The sequence below is a fragment of the Epinephelus lanceolatus genome, chromosome 8 (genome assembly GCF_041903045.1).
Source record: "Epinephelus lanceolatus isolate andai-2023 chromosome 8, ASM4190304v1, whole genome shotgun sequence".
Lineage (NCBI taxonomy): Eukaryota > Metazoa > Chordata > Actinopteri > Perciformes > Serranidae > Epinephelus > Epinephelus lanceolatus.
This window is the reverse complement of record NC_135741.1, coordinates 30,712,853-30,729,457: the sequence shown is the minus strand read 5'-3', so window position 1 is coordinate 30,729,457 and position 16,605 is coordinate 30,712,853. Positions and strand designations below refer to the sequence as shown.

Sequence of the window (16,605 nt, the reverse complement as noted above, 5' to 3'; positions counted from 1 at the left end):
AATCTTCTGTTTCTGCACTTAACTTTGGCAGATGAGTGCTGAACATAGAGCCATTTACATCGGTGAAGGCAACTCTGCGCGGTTGCAGTCTCTAGTTGAGGTACAGAAGAGCAAGCTAGCGCTGTCCATGCAATGAGCTGCATGCACCGTTCAACCTTTACAAACTGACTCCATCCAAAACTTGCTGTTCTCATACATTATCTTGCAATGTCAACTAACCAATCTAAATGTTACATCTAGCAACAAGGAAACATTTGTAAGGGAAGAGAGGGGGCACAAACTGTACTATTGTAAACTGCCTTACAGTATAAACAAGTAACTTGCCATCATTATTTTGCTCCTTTGACCAAAGATCTTTGAGTCTTAGCTATAATTTGTGTTGAAAGTCATATCTGAAGATTTTCAGCAAAATAAAATGCATAACATAACAGTAGATACTGTAGTTTGTTTTTCCTGATAATACCAGTGTCCCACAAAGTTAAGTCCACTCACACAAAACACACACACACAAAATGTAATTGGATAATTAAATTAACTAATATCACACTATGGCCTAGGGGAAACATCAATATCTGATTGGCTGGCAAGTGTTCATTAACATTTTGTATGAGTATATAACACAACATGTAACCGTAGTATATGTGCTTTTGCTTCAGGCTATATTGCTGATTACCTCTCACTGGCAAAATGGACCTAAATGAGTATTATAATAATACACTCCAAGGTGTCCTCCTAATATGGAAAATAATGTTTGATTTATATTTTCTCATTTCTGTATTAAATGTTTCAGGTTGATAAAACAGCGAAACATTACCATGGAGAAGTTTCTGGTCAGTTTCTGTCCTCATGATGGAGCGACCTCCCATACTCCTGAAGATCACAGAGTCTCTACCCAGGAAGTCTGCAGTCAGTCCTGTGTACAGCTCCCCACCTATAGAGAGGCAGGGACAGAGGTGGAGGGAGATGGAGAATTAGTTTAAAGAGTAAGGTAGGGAGATACATATAACAAACAGCAGCAAAGACAAAAGAAGGTAAGAGTGAAATAAGTGGAAGGGATTGGAGAGTAGAGGGACAGAAGCAGATGTAAAGAAACGGCAGCAATAAAGGAAAACAGATTAAGAGAAAATAAAAAGTTTGGCACAGAAGACCAATAAGGAAATCGTGGGTGACAGAATGAGAACTTGCGGTTCAGACGAAGGGAAGGAAAAAGGAGATCAAATAAATCCAATATAGAACACACCGAGAGAGTAATCTGAGACCCAAACTCAAACAAACTTCGTACAGTACATCCTCCAGTGAGACCATAGGCATGGACTGAATTTCAACAACTCAGAAAACTGAATTTCCTGCAAGTAGATATAATATCTGTCCTGTGCCATGTTGAGTAAATGAACCTTGGAAAACCCTCTAACAGTCACAGTTATCTGTCATTAGACAAGACAGCAACCTCAGCAACTTGGAGACAGAAATCATACAACACTGGTCAGATAATGAAGAATTATTAGAGATAGTTTTTCAGAAAAAAACAGTCTGTTTTGTTTTTATTTTTTCCCAGCATAGTGACCAATGTAGAAAATCAATCTGGCTACAGAAAGTGATCTCATTGCTGTGTATTAATTCTTATCTAATCTCATTTGGCTGCAATAACGGTATTAGAAACACACACATCTCTCTTTACCTTACAAACATGCACAAACATAAATACAGTCGACTCTTGTTGACATAAGCAAACATGACACACGCACATGCAGATACAGTAATTGGTGATGACAGAGCCTGCTGAGCTTTGTGTATTTTGGGAGAAGATACTGAAATTCAGGAGAAGAAAAGATTACTATGCTGGAGGGTGGCTGATGAAGAGGACTTTCATCATCATCTTTTACAGTTTCATTCTTGGCACCTTTTCTCTCTTTCTTCATTTGCTCATCTTATGCTGTAATATGTTGGTCAAGCCCGGTTTGTATGCCTGTGTCTGTATTATTGTCAGTCCACACTTGGTCTACTCTATCAGCAGGGGCGGACTGTGAGACAGTGGACCCCTGGGCACAGCTGTGCGGAAGGTCCCACCACCTCTCCTACATAGGGGCAAGGCACACAACAACGTTCTGTGTCTATCTGTGGTCATTGTGTGTCTTTTTGTGATTGTTTTGCCCCTTTTTGTAGTCGTCATGAATCTCTTTGTGTCTTTGCAGATGTTTTGCATTTTTCCGCCTCTTTAGAGTCGTTTTGTGTTTCTTTGCGGTCATTTCCAGTCTCTTCTTGGTCAGTACATGTCTTTTTGAGTGACATTTTGTAGGTGAAGGCCAGGGGGGGCCTGACACTTTGGGCTCTGGGCTTGTGCCCTGTAGCCCATTCAGTATTTCATCCATGTCTATCAGTTTTCTCTTGATTTGTTTCTTATTTTACAGAATAGTTTTGAGGCTGGTGTAAGTAACATAGGAGAAAAATGAGAGTGTGGGTGATCCCTGAAGAGGAAAATCCAATGAGAGGTCAGTGGTCACGGTCAGAGATAGGAACAGACACCCTAAATATTGCAGTCAGTCAGACTCAAGGACAGTCCTGTAACAGGAGCTTAAACTTTAGCTGACTGGTCACTTCACACAACACCTGCTGACCTTGAGGAGGCCGACAGATCTGCAAAAGTCAGCTCTTTCCACTTTCATCATGTTGTGACATTTAAACCAGTGCAGGTGAACAAACCTTCAACAACAAATCACCTTCCTCTCCCAGACTGTGCAATTCAAAATCTCTTTTTATATGTCAGTCTTCTATAGTAAACTTCTGCAGGCCTAATGACATTCTTCAACAGCTTTGGGTGTCCTGCTCTGTATCGTTGCATCCACTGAATGTCTCTGAGGTCCAAACTACTGAGTGTTTGGCTATAACTGAACAATTTCCTGCCAAATACGATGCTTTGTGAAATAAATTCTGATGCTTAAAGCACCCAGCTGCAGAGAGAGGAAGGTGGGATAGAGGCCTGCATACACATACACACTTCCTGCCTCAGTGGCTCCCAGGATTGTCTGTCACTGGTATAAATCAGCATTATTTCCATAAACTAAATACTGAATGACATTCATAGAGAAACACCCAGGACTATTTAACCTACTCAGCTCCAGAGTGTGTGCATGTGTAAATGTGTCAGAGCCAAAAAAGGTTTCCCTAGTTGCTGTTCTGAAGGTTATCATCATTTCAAAACATAGCAGAGATCAGTGCAGAGAGGGGAAAGGTGTAGAATGAGATCTGTGTTTGACATTTTAAATAGTTAGATGTGGCAGATAAAGAATAACACACTACAAAAAGGCCAGTGTTAATTTGACAGCTTTGTCACAGCGGGTCAGCTTGTGAAAGTTGTTTCAATGGGATAGGGATAGAATACCCACCTTTTTGGATCGGATATCCTTAGTGTTTGTCTTTCTGTTCTGGGGCATTTTTTGGGTATTTCCGAAGGAGGAGGGATACAACATGCAACAGTTTTTTAATGTAGGCCAAAAATACCCATGGAAACTGGTTCTCTTGGGAAATTGTTTAGAAATATAGGCAAAACAACACGGGACATACCACTGAAGGTGCTAGCGAAGGGAAAGCTGGGGTCATGTGGAACCTTCCCTCGTCCATTCTCCACATTTGTAGGGTCCATAGTGAACACATGCTGCAGAAGAAAGGGACACATGAAAGATTTTAAGTCATTAATTCCAGCATGTGCTCTGTAAGAAAGAATGTATCAAAACTAGCTGTTTTGACTCTCAGCCTATGTTTCAGATTTATCTGTCCTTGCACTGAACTCCGTGTCTGTCTGAGAACTAAGACGCTGTCTGAGAAACCAGGAAATGCAGGATCAGCGTAGTTGCCAGAGTTCAGAAAAAAATTTCCCACATGGTTCCCACTTGAGATCGACCCTGAGAGCTGAACTGTATATTACAGAGGCAGCAGGGTAACAAAGGAAAACAAATTACGTACGACTGTTATCAAATAAAGACTGCACATAAAATCCAACTTTATCAATAGAAAAATAATTCTGACAGTTCATATGACAACAGGTTTCATGACCCCCGGGATCATAAAACTCACTCAACACATACAGAGCAGTAACTGACCAAATAAATATATAAAGTCATGATCCATGACATTTACATGTGAAAATGTTTCCACTCTGTCTTGCCAACTTGACGGAACCAATACCATGTCCATGAAAGCATTCTTATTTGTGATGTGGAGCACCTGTTTTTTTTTTTGTCCTGTAAAATATATTCTGCTGCACAGGAGGTGATGTGATTTATGTTTTCAGCGGCACAAATAAAAGACTGTTGGAAAAAAACAAAAAAAAAAAAACCTGAGTTGTCAAAATCATGAATGCATTACTAAACGAGCCTACCAGGGACTAGTCTCTTACACAGACGTCGATGACGTCAGCATGCTGGCTGACTCTGTTGTCTGTGGACATTCCCATAGGAAAGTTGTAATAGAACTAGCGCTGGCTCCCAGTGGCAGTGATGTGATTGGATCCAAATCCTTGTACTTCCGTACTTCCTCGACCAACGGCAGATTAGCTTTGCTTTACACCCGCCTACACCGGAATTGCTGTTCCTCTAATTGTTGTCCGTAGTACAACAGAAAAGGAAATGTTCAGTGCATCACAAGAAGAGATTAAAATGGATATGATTTCATTTGATTCAGCTCTATTGCGTGTGTTACATGTAACACACGTGCTGTACCTATGGCAATGCCTTCACGTGGTCTGGATATCCCCGCCCATTTCTATTACAAAATGAAAGACGAATGTCCCCAGACTCCCATTCCGAAATAAGAGAGGCTGGTCACGCGAGACTAACCAGGGACATGCTTGGGGCCCAAAGTGTCATAGACCCTCCGGCCTTCATCTTCAAAATGTCACTCAAAGTAACACACACTGACCAGAAAAAAGACTCGGAGAAGACAGAGAGACAGAGAAAGAATGACCATAAAGAGACACAAAAAGACCACAAAGTGATTCAAAGGAACTACAAAGAGCCACAAAACAACAACAGGCACAAAAAATGACAATAAAAACACACAAAACATCTACAAGGAAACACAAAATGATCACAAAGGGACAAAAAACAATTAGAAAAGCCACAAAATTAGGAGACACAAAATGTCTCAAAAATGACACAAAGGGACTGCAAACAAAACGGCAAAACAACAACAAAGACACACAAAATGACTACAAAGTGACACAAAATAACTACAAGACGACACAAAATGACCACAACGAAACACAAAAAAAATGACAAGACGACACAAAATGACCTCAAAGAGAAACAAAATAACTACAAGAAGATGCATAATTACCACAAATAGACGCAAAATCAACACAAATTCTTTAGGAGAGGTGTTGGGCCTTCAACATGTCTGTGCTCAAGGGTCCATTGTCTCATAATCCACCCATGGTCATAATGATTGATCAAAACAGACAATTAAAGTAAAAAAGTGCCAAGTGGAAAGGTCCCACCCAAACACATTTGTACTGTCAGCAGGATTCTGTGGATCACCATTCAACATCAAACTGCACTCAAATTCTTTTTTCTTACTCCAGCAGTGAAGAAGTAAGGAAGCAATTAGAATAACAGAGTGGTTTTTTCTTCGTCATTCACCAGTTAGTCAAGTTCACCTGACGAACACTGGCCACATCCTTGGATTGTGTGATTTGCCAGGTCAAAACAGGGCCGCTGTGGATAAAAGACCTTTTGTTTTTAGCCTGACTACTCCCACTTCGACGACATCAGTGTACCAGGCTGCTGGGCGTGATCAATGTGAGTCCTAACGTAGTCGACTTTCCAGGATAAAACAGGGAATGAAAGGCGACAGGGCCTACAGTAAGACCTCCAGTTTGAGTTCGTATAACTGATTTAAATGTCCTTACGGTGAACTCTGTGTGTGTGACTCTGTGTTCCTCTTATAAACAATGGAGTATTGTTACTGGGAGGGTGAGTCTTTGACTGAGTGGAGATCACAGGGGAGATGATGACATTGAAGTCTGCGGGATAAAAATACTGAATGAAACAGAGTGGACAATACGCACACACACGCATGTTAAATTTTGTACGTGCACCAACTCATACTCAGGCGTGCTGAGCAACATGGACACGGCACATTGTTTCTGTCAGACACACACCAAAAGATTATATATACACTGGCATATCCAGCAGCTGTCAGGAAATAAAGAGAGACAGTTAATTTCTTACTTGATTCACATGTAGCTTTTTGAATGTTCCTGAAGAGGTTTTAATTGAGTCTTACAGGTGTCAGAGGGCACATATACAGCCCACCAGTGCGCAGAGTGATCACACACACTCACACTTAATTAAATTTGAGATGATGGGGGACGTTTAAAATTAACTCTGAATCTTGTCTCACACTATTCATGCAGCGCTGTACATCAGTGTGATTTATGAAGATTCCTTTTGTCGTTTTCACTTGACTCTGTGCACTGTGTGATTATTTATTCAGTCATTTTGAAGTTGTGCCACATTTTTTGTCACAAAACTGGCAACCATTTGAAGAAATGTGGCGCTTCAATCACAAATCACGTTAACAGAAGATGATGGCTTTTGTGCACACCACTTTCTCAATAATTCATCGATAGAGATACTGAACAATAAAAATGTCGCTCTTAAGTTTGATATATATGATTTTGTAAATGTGTTGTTTGTTCATTTCATCGCCCAGTGAACCTCTTCCCTTCTTTCTTCCATGGATCTCATCGCTTTCATCTTCTCTTTATCTTGAATTTCTGTTTTGGTTTACATCTGTTTTCTGCTCTCCATCTCACTCTCTGACGAGGTCTCTAAGTTCACTCATTAGTCATCCTTATTCTCTCAGCACCTCTTTGCTCTATTGTTACTGAAGTTAACGTCACTGCACATTTGTCTTCCCCATCTGAGTGTATGTGCATGGGATGTGGGTGTGTGCTTGTGCACTTCTGCGTTCGCTGAACACTTGTGCATCTTATACATGCAAGAAAGTGTGCGGTTTTCAGGGTTCTTTGTGTGTGTGTGTGTGTGTGTGTGTGTGTGTGTGTGTGTGCGTGTGTTTGTGTCTGTGTTATCTCATTATGATCCGGAGGAATGGTGCGACTGACTATGCAGCTGATTAGAGTGTCAGAGTCACTTTGGCCAAACTTTGGCCAAGATAAATACACACATGATCTGTGATACACAGAGAGAGAAAGACATGCAGGCCACTTTGTACTCAGCTGTGCCAAGCAAAATACATCAGGACCCCCACTACAAAACCATTTAGACAAGTGACTACTGACACACATACATGCACATTTGTATAATTTAACTTGTGAAAAACGTCATTTACTAAAAAAAAATCATCAGCCTCTACCCTATCCATTATATAAACTTACCATTTTTCAACACTGGCTTTAATCTTGTCCCCAAATCAGCTGCCTTAAAGTGAGATATATTGAACACTTTTCTTATTACAAATGAAAAAGTTGGAATGAATAAGCCATGAAACGAACCCTTGCTGAGCTTAATACACCCAGGAGTTTTCCTACTACAGCCTTACTAGGTCTAGTATGACCACTAGCTTATGGTGAGTTACATTATGTAACTAATGTTAACAAACTCTTTATGACTCTTCCCTATATGTTTTGGCAGTTAGCTATATCCAGTTATTCTCAATTTTGGTCACAATGGCTGTTGCTCAGCAGTTACATAGTCTCCTTTTAAGGGAACAATTGACCCAATGACATTAAAAAACAGCAGTTAAATGATAATGGATGGTTTTGGTTTCATTTCCTAAGATTCAGCTCCGTTGGAATTCATTTCAGAAACACTTTTTTACAACAGTGTTAATCCATACAGGGAGAAATCTACTGTAGAAAAGCATAGAAGGCAATTTCCCCACAGAGAGTAGCCTTTATGGACCAGATGCAATACAGCTACTAGACAAATAAGCATTTAGCACTGTGGCAGGTGAAGTACTGAAAATCTATACCCAATCACAATTACTGCCATTAAAAATAACTCAAGTTAAAATAAAAAAAAAGTTTTCTGTTTGTAAATAACTCAAAGTACAAGTTAATTTCTATTTCAGTGTTTTTTAGTTTTCAGGCCAGCACAGAGCAAAGAAAAAACAGCATGTTGATAAAACTTTTTTCAAATAAAGTAAAGCAGTCAAACCAATAAGGATGGTCAGTACTGGTGGTTCTCAAATTGTGTGCCGTGATGCCAAACCAGGTGTGCCATGGGATTTTGTGATTACCACACATTATTATTCCAATACTCAACTGGGCCTTTACAAAAAGTTATGAATTAACTTTTATTGACTTTATCAGTATGTTGTGTGCACCCATTCCTAATAAAGAGGCAAACTCTAGCTAAAAAATGTGATGTAATTTAATTTAATTTAATTTAAAAAAACCTTCATGGGGGACCTATTTGTCACTGTTCACCGTTATAAGTGTGTGACACATCAAAAGGTCCTATTGGCAGCCTGTTTGAGGGATGATAACATTTGAAAGGAGAAAGCTGTGAGTGGGACAATAGATCACTTTATTGTACAGAGCAAATTACAACAAAGCACCAGCAAAGACGACCTCCCGCTCACAGACAAGAGAAAAAAAACTGTCAGCAGTGGCAGTTCTAGCCTTAATGGCGCCCTGGGTGACACCCCCCTATGGCGGCATTCCCCCCTTGAAGGTCAAGTTAGTTTTATTTAAATTTAATTTTCTATATAGCACTATATAGCACCAGATCACAACAGAAGTCATTTAAGGTTACTTTTCCTATAGAACAGGTCTATACCTTGTCCTCCTGCCATCCCCCCACGTGTCGTGACAAAGTGCCGCCCTGGGCAAACGCCCATTCGGCCCATATCAGGATCCGCTACTGACTGTCAGTAGACAGCATCATGAAAACTACATGTCTTTTGCACAGCTATTGCGCACAGATATAAACACAGGTGTGCCTTGAGATTTTGGCTTGCCTGTTTGTGTGCCTTGGGCATAAAAAGTTTGAAAACCACTTGTCTATACTAAGATATGTACAATCTAACACTCACGCTCCATCTCTTCCTCTCCACACCTCTCTGTCTAATAACATCAAAGATTAAGAGAACAACTGAAAATTTAAAATAGCTAATGTTAGCTAGCTAACTACATTTTCACCTATGTGCAGTACTTGCGGATGTGAGAAGGGGAGTTTTTAAAAGCTGAGATTTCAGTGTTTTTGGAATGCTCAGCAAGCACTTAGTCATCTAATTGTTGTCTTTTTTAGATTTTGGTATAAAAAGTCTGGCCAGATGTCATTAGAGACTGTTCCTGGAAGCTGCCTCTTGTTGTGGGTTTTGCTCCGTCACCATCGCATCACGCTCAAAAGACAGATGGTACTTCTTTTCCTCTAGGTAGCATATAAAAATGATGCATCTATTCAGTTACATTATCAAGCTGAAATGAAGTTGCATGTAACCTCTCATTTTCTTTCGACCAAGGTGGCAGAATTGGCACCTTAATTAATCCTCCTTGCCTTTCTGTTTTTGTGAGGACATCTGGACCTTTCTGGAAGAAAACAAAGGATCCTGTGCATGCACTACCCAGTCACAAAACAGCTTCTCTTCTCCCTGTCCCATCTCTCTTCCTCTGTCCCACAGAGTTGAACAAAGCAGACATCCACCTTTTGTACTCCCAGCTCCTTCCAGCCTCTCATCTTCTTCTCCATCTCCCTTCCCTCCTGCCTGGCTGATGCTACATGAGCGTATGAAACTCTGAACCAGAGTTTGATGATTTGAAATATCTGTCAAGAGTCCCGAGTTTTATCTTTGATCCTCAAGCTGCCATGTTTTATCTGTCCATGCTTTAAAATTCACAGTTTAACACTGGATAGAAGCCACTACACAACTGGCCTACTAGTGTGGTTTTTAAAAAAAAAGTTAAATGTCTATAAGTCCACAGCTTGGACTCACTTCAAGCATCTTAAAAGCAACTTGGCCAGCCAACAGACCTTATTTGAAATGGTGTTGTACTTGGCCTTTTCCTCAGTGTCCAGTCAAATAATGGCTGGGCTCCCTCTCTCACCACTCAGCGCTCGCTGTAGTGAAAGCATGGGAAGCTTGCTCTCTCATTTAATCTTCTTTTACTTTTCATTCTTCGCCATTGAAAGAAAGTGAAAGACAAAGATGAAGCAGAGTCAGAGGGAGAGAAAGAGTGAGACAGGACTAGAGCTAATTAAGAGTTATGGTTATAACACAGTGAAAAATATATGAAATTGTGTAAAAGACTAGATATGGAGCAAAACTGACAGCAACATGATCTCCAGTTTGTAGGGCTTTGATCCAAAGGCAACATACATGGGGAAAATAAATGTGTGATTTCTAAGCAATACTTTTTATTATCATGCTTTAAATCTTTTTGGTCCACTTTTTTATCCACCTTAATGCTGTGCTATTGGCCCTGCTGAAGAGCTTTTTCTCCCACAGGACTTAAAAGTGCCCCGTGTGTAGCACTTACGGAGGTTGTCATGGAAGTCTGCCATTATGGTGAGAGGAAGTGAGTTACTCAGCAAGTTACACACCGAGTGCCAAAAAGCAGATCTGGGAAGTAAAAGTGGGCTTTTACCCGAAATGGAGCATTTTAGTTTACAATACGGCTCCGCTGAGGAGGCCAGACGGGTATTTGTGTGCTTTAATGTGTGTGTTCAACTTTCAATTTCTTTTTTATCAATCTGTCAGTTGCTGTTAGGTGTGCATAAATATCTGCTTCCCTCTGTATGTGTGTGTTTTAATTTCTGTGTCTTTCTACATTTGCTTCCATGTATTTGGATTTATGCTTGACTGTGCATGTCTTTCATCATGTTTGTGTGTGTTTCTGTCTGTATCTCTGCATATTTATATGCTCAAGTTTGTGTCATTTGTTTTGTTTGACTGGGTGTGTGTGTGTATTCATGTTTATGTGCGCGTGTGGGGTCTGGTCCTCTGTATGTCGTCACTGTTATACGGCGGTTTATTTTCTCATCCATGACAGCGCTCAGGCAGCTGTGTCACTCACCATGGGGATTCCAGTTTATGTGTGTTTGAGAAAAGACTGAGGCAGAAACACGTAGACTCGAGACACGGATTAAAGTTTCATATGTGTTCGTAATTAAGATGAACACCATGTGGTGGGAATTCATTTAAACATTGTTTTCACACTCAAAGAAAAACAGTAAAGAAAGTTTTTCTCAATTGGCCAGAAAAAAATCAATGTTACAGAACGATTTCAAAATATTCTTGGTGATTTTGAAATGTACTTGACAACCTCCCAGAGTACAATCTCTATCATGATTGTACTTCAATTGGTTGCAGTACTAGAATATTGCAAGATGAATTTCTTTGTGTTTTTCTTTGGATGAAAGCATGAAATTTATTTCAGAACATAAACTGCTTAAATACAGAGAGATTCATTCATTGTTTGACAGTAAAAGAGCCAATACAGCTGATGTAAAATTAGCCTAATTCCCATCGTATTTCTTGCTACATTCGTAAGTTTGGTGTAAAATTTGTGTAACAGGCGGCAACTCAAGACTGAGACAGAGTGAGGTGGCATGAGAGCGAAAGAGCATGTGTCTGTCTGCCCCTAACTGAGATGAAACACCTACAAGGTCAGAGATCATCCCACCCAGAGTCCAGTCAGGGGGCTCGCAGCCTTGGTCCCCTCGAGAGGTCAGACAAACAGATAGGTGTGTGTTCTCCACCAGTTAACGATTGGTTAAATAAATGGACAGGCTCCCTGTGGTGTTGTCCATTCACACATACACTCTGACTATAGTTGTAAGGTTGCAGTTGTGGTCGGAGTGATGAAGGGACACATGCACAGAAATACACACACACAAGCAGGAGGACAACTGGTGTCTTGACATCAGTCAGGGCAGTGGAGTTTAAACACACATACAGCTGATACAACCTGGGAGTTTCATGCACACCTGGGTATGCACAGATATAAACACACTATCATATCACCTTTAGAAACTAGTCAACAACAGAAGGTACGTTCTCACTCTCAACTTTTCAAATACCAACACTTTGCAGTGGCCTGTAACGTCAAAATATCATGTGCAGGTACCCCTCCGGTATTAGTTTTGGACATTCAGAGACGATGGCATCGTCTTTTTTCAAAATAAACTTCAGAGTTGACAAGAAATGTACAGTTTCCTTCATCAAATGCATAAAGTCTTTTCATAATTTACTTAGAATGTAGGTAAAAAAGTCTTCGAGCTACAAAAAAATCATGGTTAGGTTTAGAAAAAACATTGTGGTTTGGCTTAAAAGAAGTACGCTTATGACTAACATGATATAAGGTCAGGTGACATCACTAGCATAGCATGCTAAACATATTAGCACACTACATCACTATTAAAACAACTTGACGAACGTTTGGACACACCTGACTCCCACCAGCTGAACGTTCAGCCCAATGTGAACTGTCTTGGTCTTTATACTGCCTGGAGCGTAGTCCCCAGGTCGTCTCATACTGCTGCTTAAGGGTGCCTCTGTGCATCGGTGTCTGATGCTGACAGACCACTGACCAAGTGTCCATATTTGATGAGTTGGGAGTGAGACCACATTGCAGAAGGTTTAACGTGCTCATGACGAACACTCTCAACTTTTCCCTCTGTACCTACAGACAATTGTAACTGAAATGCTCTGCTAACCTCAGGTAAAAGCGTTAAACCATCTCTACATTATACCTGAACTGCAAAAACTCTGGCTTGTTTTTGCTTGGCTTGTTGAATCACTGCTACACAGTACACATACACATTTGGTTCATGTGGTTTGATTGGGTGCCAGCAAGTGATGAGCTTGAGTGCTTTGCTACAAAGTGCCTGGACAGCATCTCCTGTGTTCCCAGCAGGTCTGTGGATACATACAGGTGTTCCACTGTTCATAGCATGGCTGCTCGGTCCTTCAGCCCAGTACCACCCTACAAGGATTCCACTGACTTATTTTTCTATCTCTAGTTTTTGTTTTCTTTGTTCTTGACCATGCAAACTGCTGTATATTGTCACTGGGCTTAAAGTTATTTAGCATGAACCAAGGAAGACGTGCGCTGTTTCTTTTCCCTTTCCATGATGTGCAATAAATCTCGTAGTCCAAGAATTACACTGAGGATGACAGATTGAGAGGAAGGCAGAAAATGGCAGCAAGGAGAGCACACACACTGCGGGAGCAACTAAATCCACAAGGAAAAAAAATGCTGCAATGCACCTTCTGTACTTTATGTCCACCACACATACACACACACACACTTAAAACGTTGGCACTCTTCTACCCCCAATGTCTCATTTCCCTTTCTCAGCTCTTTGCCAACATCCAGCTTTCCTCCCTCCTTATGCCCAGTTTGACCCCCTCCTGCTGGGCCATGCAGGGCTGCACACTGGGCTGCGATCTGGAAGATCGCCGTGAAACAGCAAGTTACGAGTCTGCTGCAATGGCTCCATTCATTGATTCTTGTCTTTCAAATGGCTCAAAGTGTGAGACTCTGCAGAGGGTCCCACTGAGCAAAGTGGCTGTGTAGAGAGCCAGCCTGTGCAGTTGAAAAGATGTATAGAAGTCCTGATGCTGCGGCTGAGTAGCCCTACAGAAAGACTCATGGCAGAGCTGCCTGCTGTGGCTTAACCTTGAGCCCCGGGGATCCGAGCTAAGGGCAGGGCCAGTCTGAGCTGTGTTTAGGCACCAAACATATTTGTTCCATTACTCTGGTTTCCTCTGCAGGTTTGCTTAGAGGCCACCTAGAGATTCCTTATCATCTCATGTGTACAGTTCTTCCTATGTATTATGATACAGTGGCATTCTGTCTCCATACTGCAGTAATAATGCAGACATTTCTGTATGGCTTATTCAAACTGTGAACTCGTTAGACAACCAGAGATTGTATCAACTTTGGATAAGTTCTACTTTAGTCAGCATTCATATACTTTACCAACTTGACTGGTGTTACAGCAACACTTCAAACATCATTGAGCAATATATTTGATTTAGACATAAAACTAAATGTAATCATAAAAACGTAACCACAAGTGTCTGTGGTGGTGGTCCAGTTCTGAAGTGCAGGTTTTGCAGAAAGCTCTTGTCTCTCTTTCACATAAAACTTGTCTCTGTGTAAAGTAAAATGATTTCTTGCAATGCTGAACCCAAACTTAGTTTTTAGCCCTTTGTTTGGATTTTGCGGTCTGCACATTTTTCTGTGGAGTCCATTCTCCTAGCTTTCACCAGTACCCATTAAACCATAAATCCATGTAGGCAGCCGTTTCCCGCAAACACAAGTTAACTGTACAATTTACATATCCAAAACCAAAAGGCGCACAGTTCATTTAAACAAGTATGAGTATTACTTGTATAAAGAGACATGCTCTGATGCTCAAGATGCCTGTTTAACAGCATGCAAGAATTAAAGCACCCGCCATACCAACACGACACCTCTCTTTACACTCTAAAAAACAATATTCACAACTTGGATTAATTTTAATGAAAAACTGTTATGACTGTTTTATTCAGTGAACCCTTATGGACTAAAGGAATGTAAATAACCAAAGAATGGACATGTTCGGACTTTATGACTGCTTCAGTGGAAGGGAGTCGCCACTTTTTTTTAGTCTCTCTTGTTTACTGTGCTGGTAAATCTAAAGAAATTATTCTTTGGTGCTCAAGGTCTCAGTATGAACTGAATAATTGAATTGTGGAGAATCTAACTAAGCTAACAATGTGTAGCATGTCCATATTGACAAAAGTTAAAATATCTATATTTGTATGGGTGATCTATGCAGCTAACTGATGTTAGCCTAAGTGGGTAGCCAACAACACAACAGGCTTTGAGAGGTTTCATACATTCAAAGAAACTGCTTCAATGGCAACCAAACCTGGTCTCTGAGTGGCACCAGCATTTATTTTTCAAAATGTGTAGCCACACTTGGCTAGTTAAAAGGAACACAGCATTTAGTTTTACGATACTTTCATCACATAGACGGAAACATCATCACACTGTCAGTTGAGATTTACATACACAGTTGCCAAAGGCAGTTTGTGGCTGACAATATAGAGCAATAAAACTGGAAATAGTTCATGCTATGGAGTGACTCAGCAGTAAAAACTACCGTACAGTCAGTTGACAGCAAAGTAAATTGCATAGTCCAATTGAAAGTCTTTCTAATGGCTACTCAGTGCATAAAAAGTGAACATAATTTACATTTTCCAAACATTTCCTTTAGGTAATGGAGACAGACTGCAGCGCTACTTCAGCATGCACACAGTAAAATTTAGGTCCTACACAGCTGTGATAGCTGTATATCAGAGCTTTCCTCAAAAACACCAACTCACTGTTATGTGTGTGTTTGTGTATGACTGATGTGCTGTGACATTTCCCCTCCCACGGTACTTTGTAAGCAACCCAGTTCTCTCCAGCAGCAGGCCCCCCACACACACATGCCCAATACACACACACAGTGCCTATCTTCACCCCAGCTTACCTCGCCTCTGTGTCCCACGTAGATGAAGGCACACATGGGCTGGAAGGCACCAGTGCCACAGGCCAGCAGGTGGGTGCGGTTGTAAGGCTGCAGGAGGCGAACAAAGTTTGCACACTCCGTCTGTAAAACACAGATACATAAACACAGATTAAGACTCTGTATCTCAACGAAATATGGGTGAAGGCATAATGTAATATGTATGTATAAAATGTTTTGCAATGTCCATTTGAACACAAAGTTCACTCGAAGAAAGCCAAGGTAAACTTATGGCGTCCTGGCACTGTTTTGTGAATAAAGTGCTTTTAGTTCTCATTTTGGGTCCTGACCCTGCAGAGAAAGAACCGTGTATAACTTTACATTTACTTAAAACATTTTCATGGTAACGCAGGTAAAGGATGTAAACATTCACTCTTGCACGCATGTTACGCACGCACACACACACACACACACACACACACACACACACACTAGAGAAGGGCCTTTAAATAAATCAAATCACACAGTGCAATGGTAACTGTTATCCAAATGCAGATAAGTTGATTTCCAGGGTATTGAAGAGAATCACAATGATTTCTTAACCACGCTTATTGATCCCACATGTTTGTAATGAAGGCCAAGAAAAGAGCTTTATTAGATGAAATGTGATATCCTCAGTGTCTCGCACAGGACTCGCATCTCTGATTTTTGGATTTCAGCCAAGGTGACATGCCGTTGTTGTAGAACAAGTTTCATCACATTCGGGTCAAAGGAACTTTATAGAGATTTGTGAAGCATCACAAATGCCTGGGTGCCAAAATGAAAATGTGAGGGATGATTTGATGTGAAATGTGAGTTTCAAGTCATAAGGGATATGAAGACAGCAGCAATAACTCTGAATTTCACTTTCCTAACTTTGATAAACTTCGTCATGTACTCAGCTGCTGTGAATGCGGAGCTAAAACTGGAGACAAAAGGCCCTGAAATGGAAACAAAGATATTCAAATGGCTAATGTCAAAAGGCCAGACGCTCAAATACACATCACAGTGAGAACAAAAGAAGTGGTAACTGAGGAAACAAGTATCGAGACGTTTCTGTACTACACAGAGGTCCAGAGGAAGCAAAGGGCATGACTACTTC

At 40.8% G+C, this 16,605-nt stretch overlaps 1 protein-coding gene across 2 annotated transcripts in view; it reads right to left on the bottom strand.

The window, feature by feature from the left end:
- The window catches only part of sema3bl (sema domain, immunoglobulin domain (Ig), short basic domain, secreted, (semaphorin) 3bl), a 74,621-nt gene that overhangs the window by 15,135 nt on the left and 42,881 nt on the right, over window positions 1-16,605 (bottom strand). For both annotated transcript variants that reach the window (XM_033628921.2, XM_033628922.2), the window contains exons 4-6: window positions 15,489-15,608; window positions 3,562-3,652; window positions 815-931 (exon numbers count right to left, since the gene is read on the bottom strand). In XM_033628921.2, coding sequence (XP_033484812.1) covers window positions 815-931; window positions 3,562-3,652; window positions 15,489-15,608 — 328 coding nt within the window. The remainder of the gene's footprint in view (window positions 1-814; window positions 932-3,561; window positions 3,653-15,488; window positions 15,609-16,605) is intronic.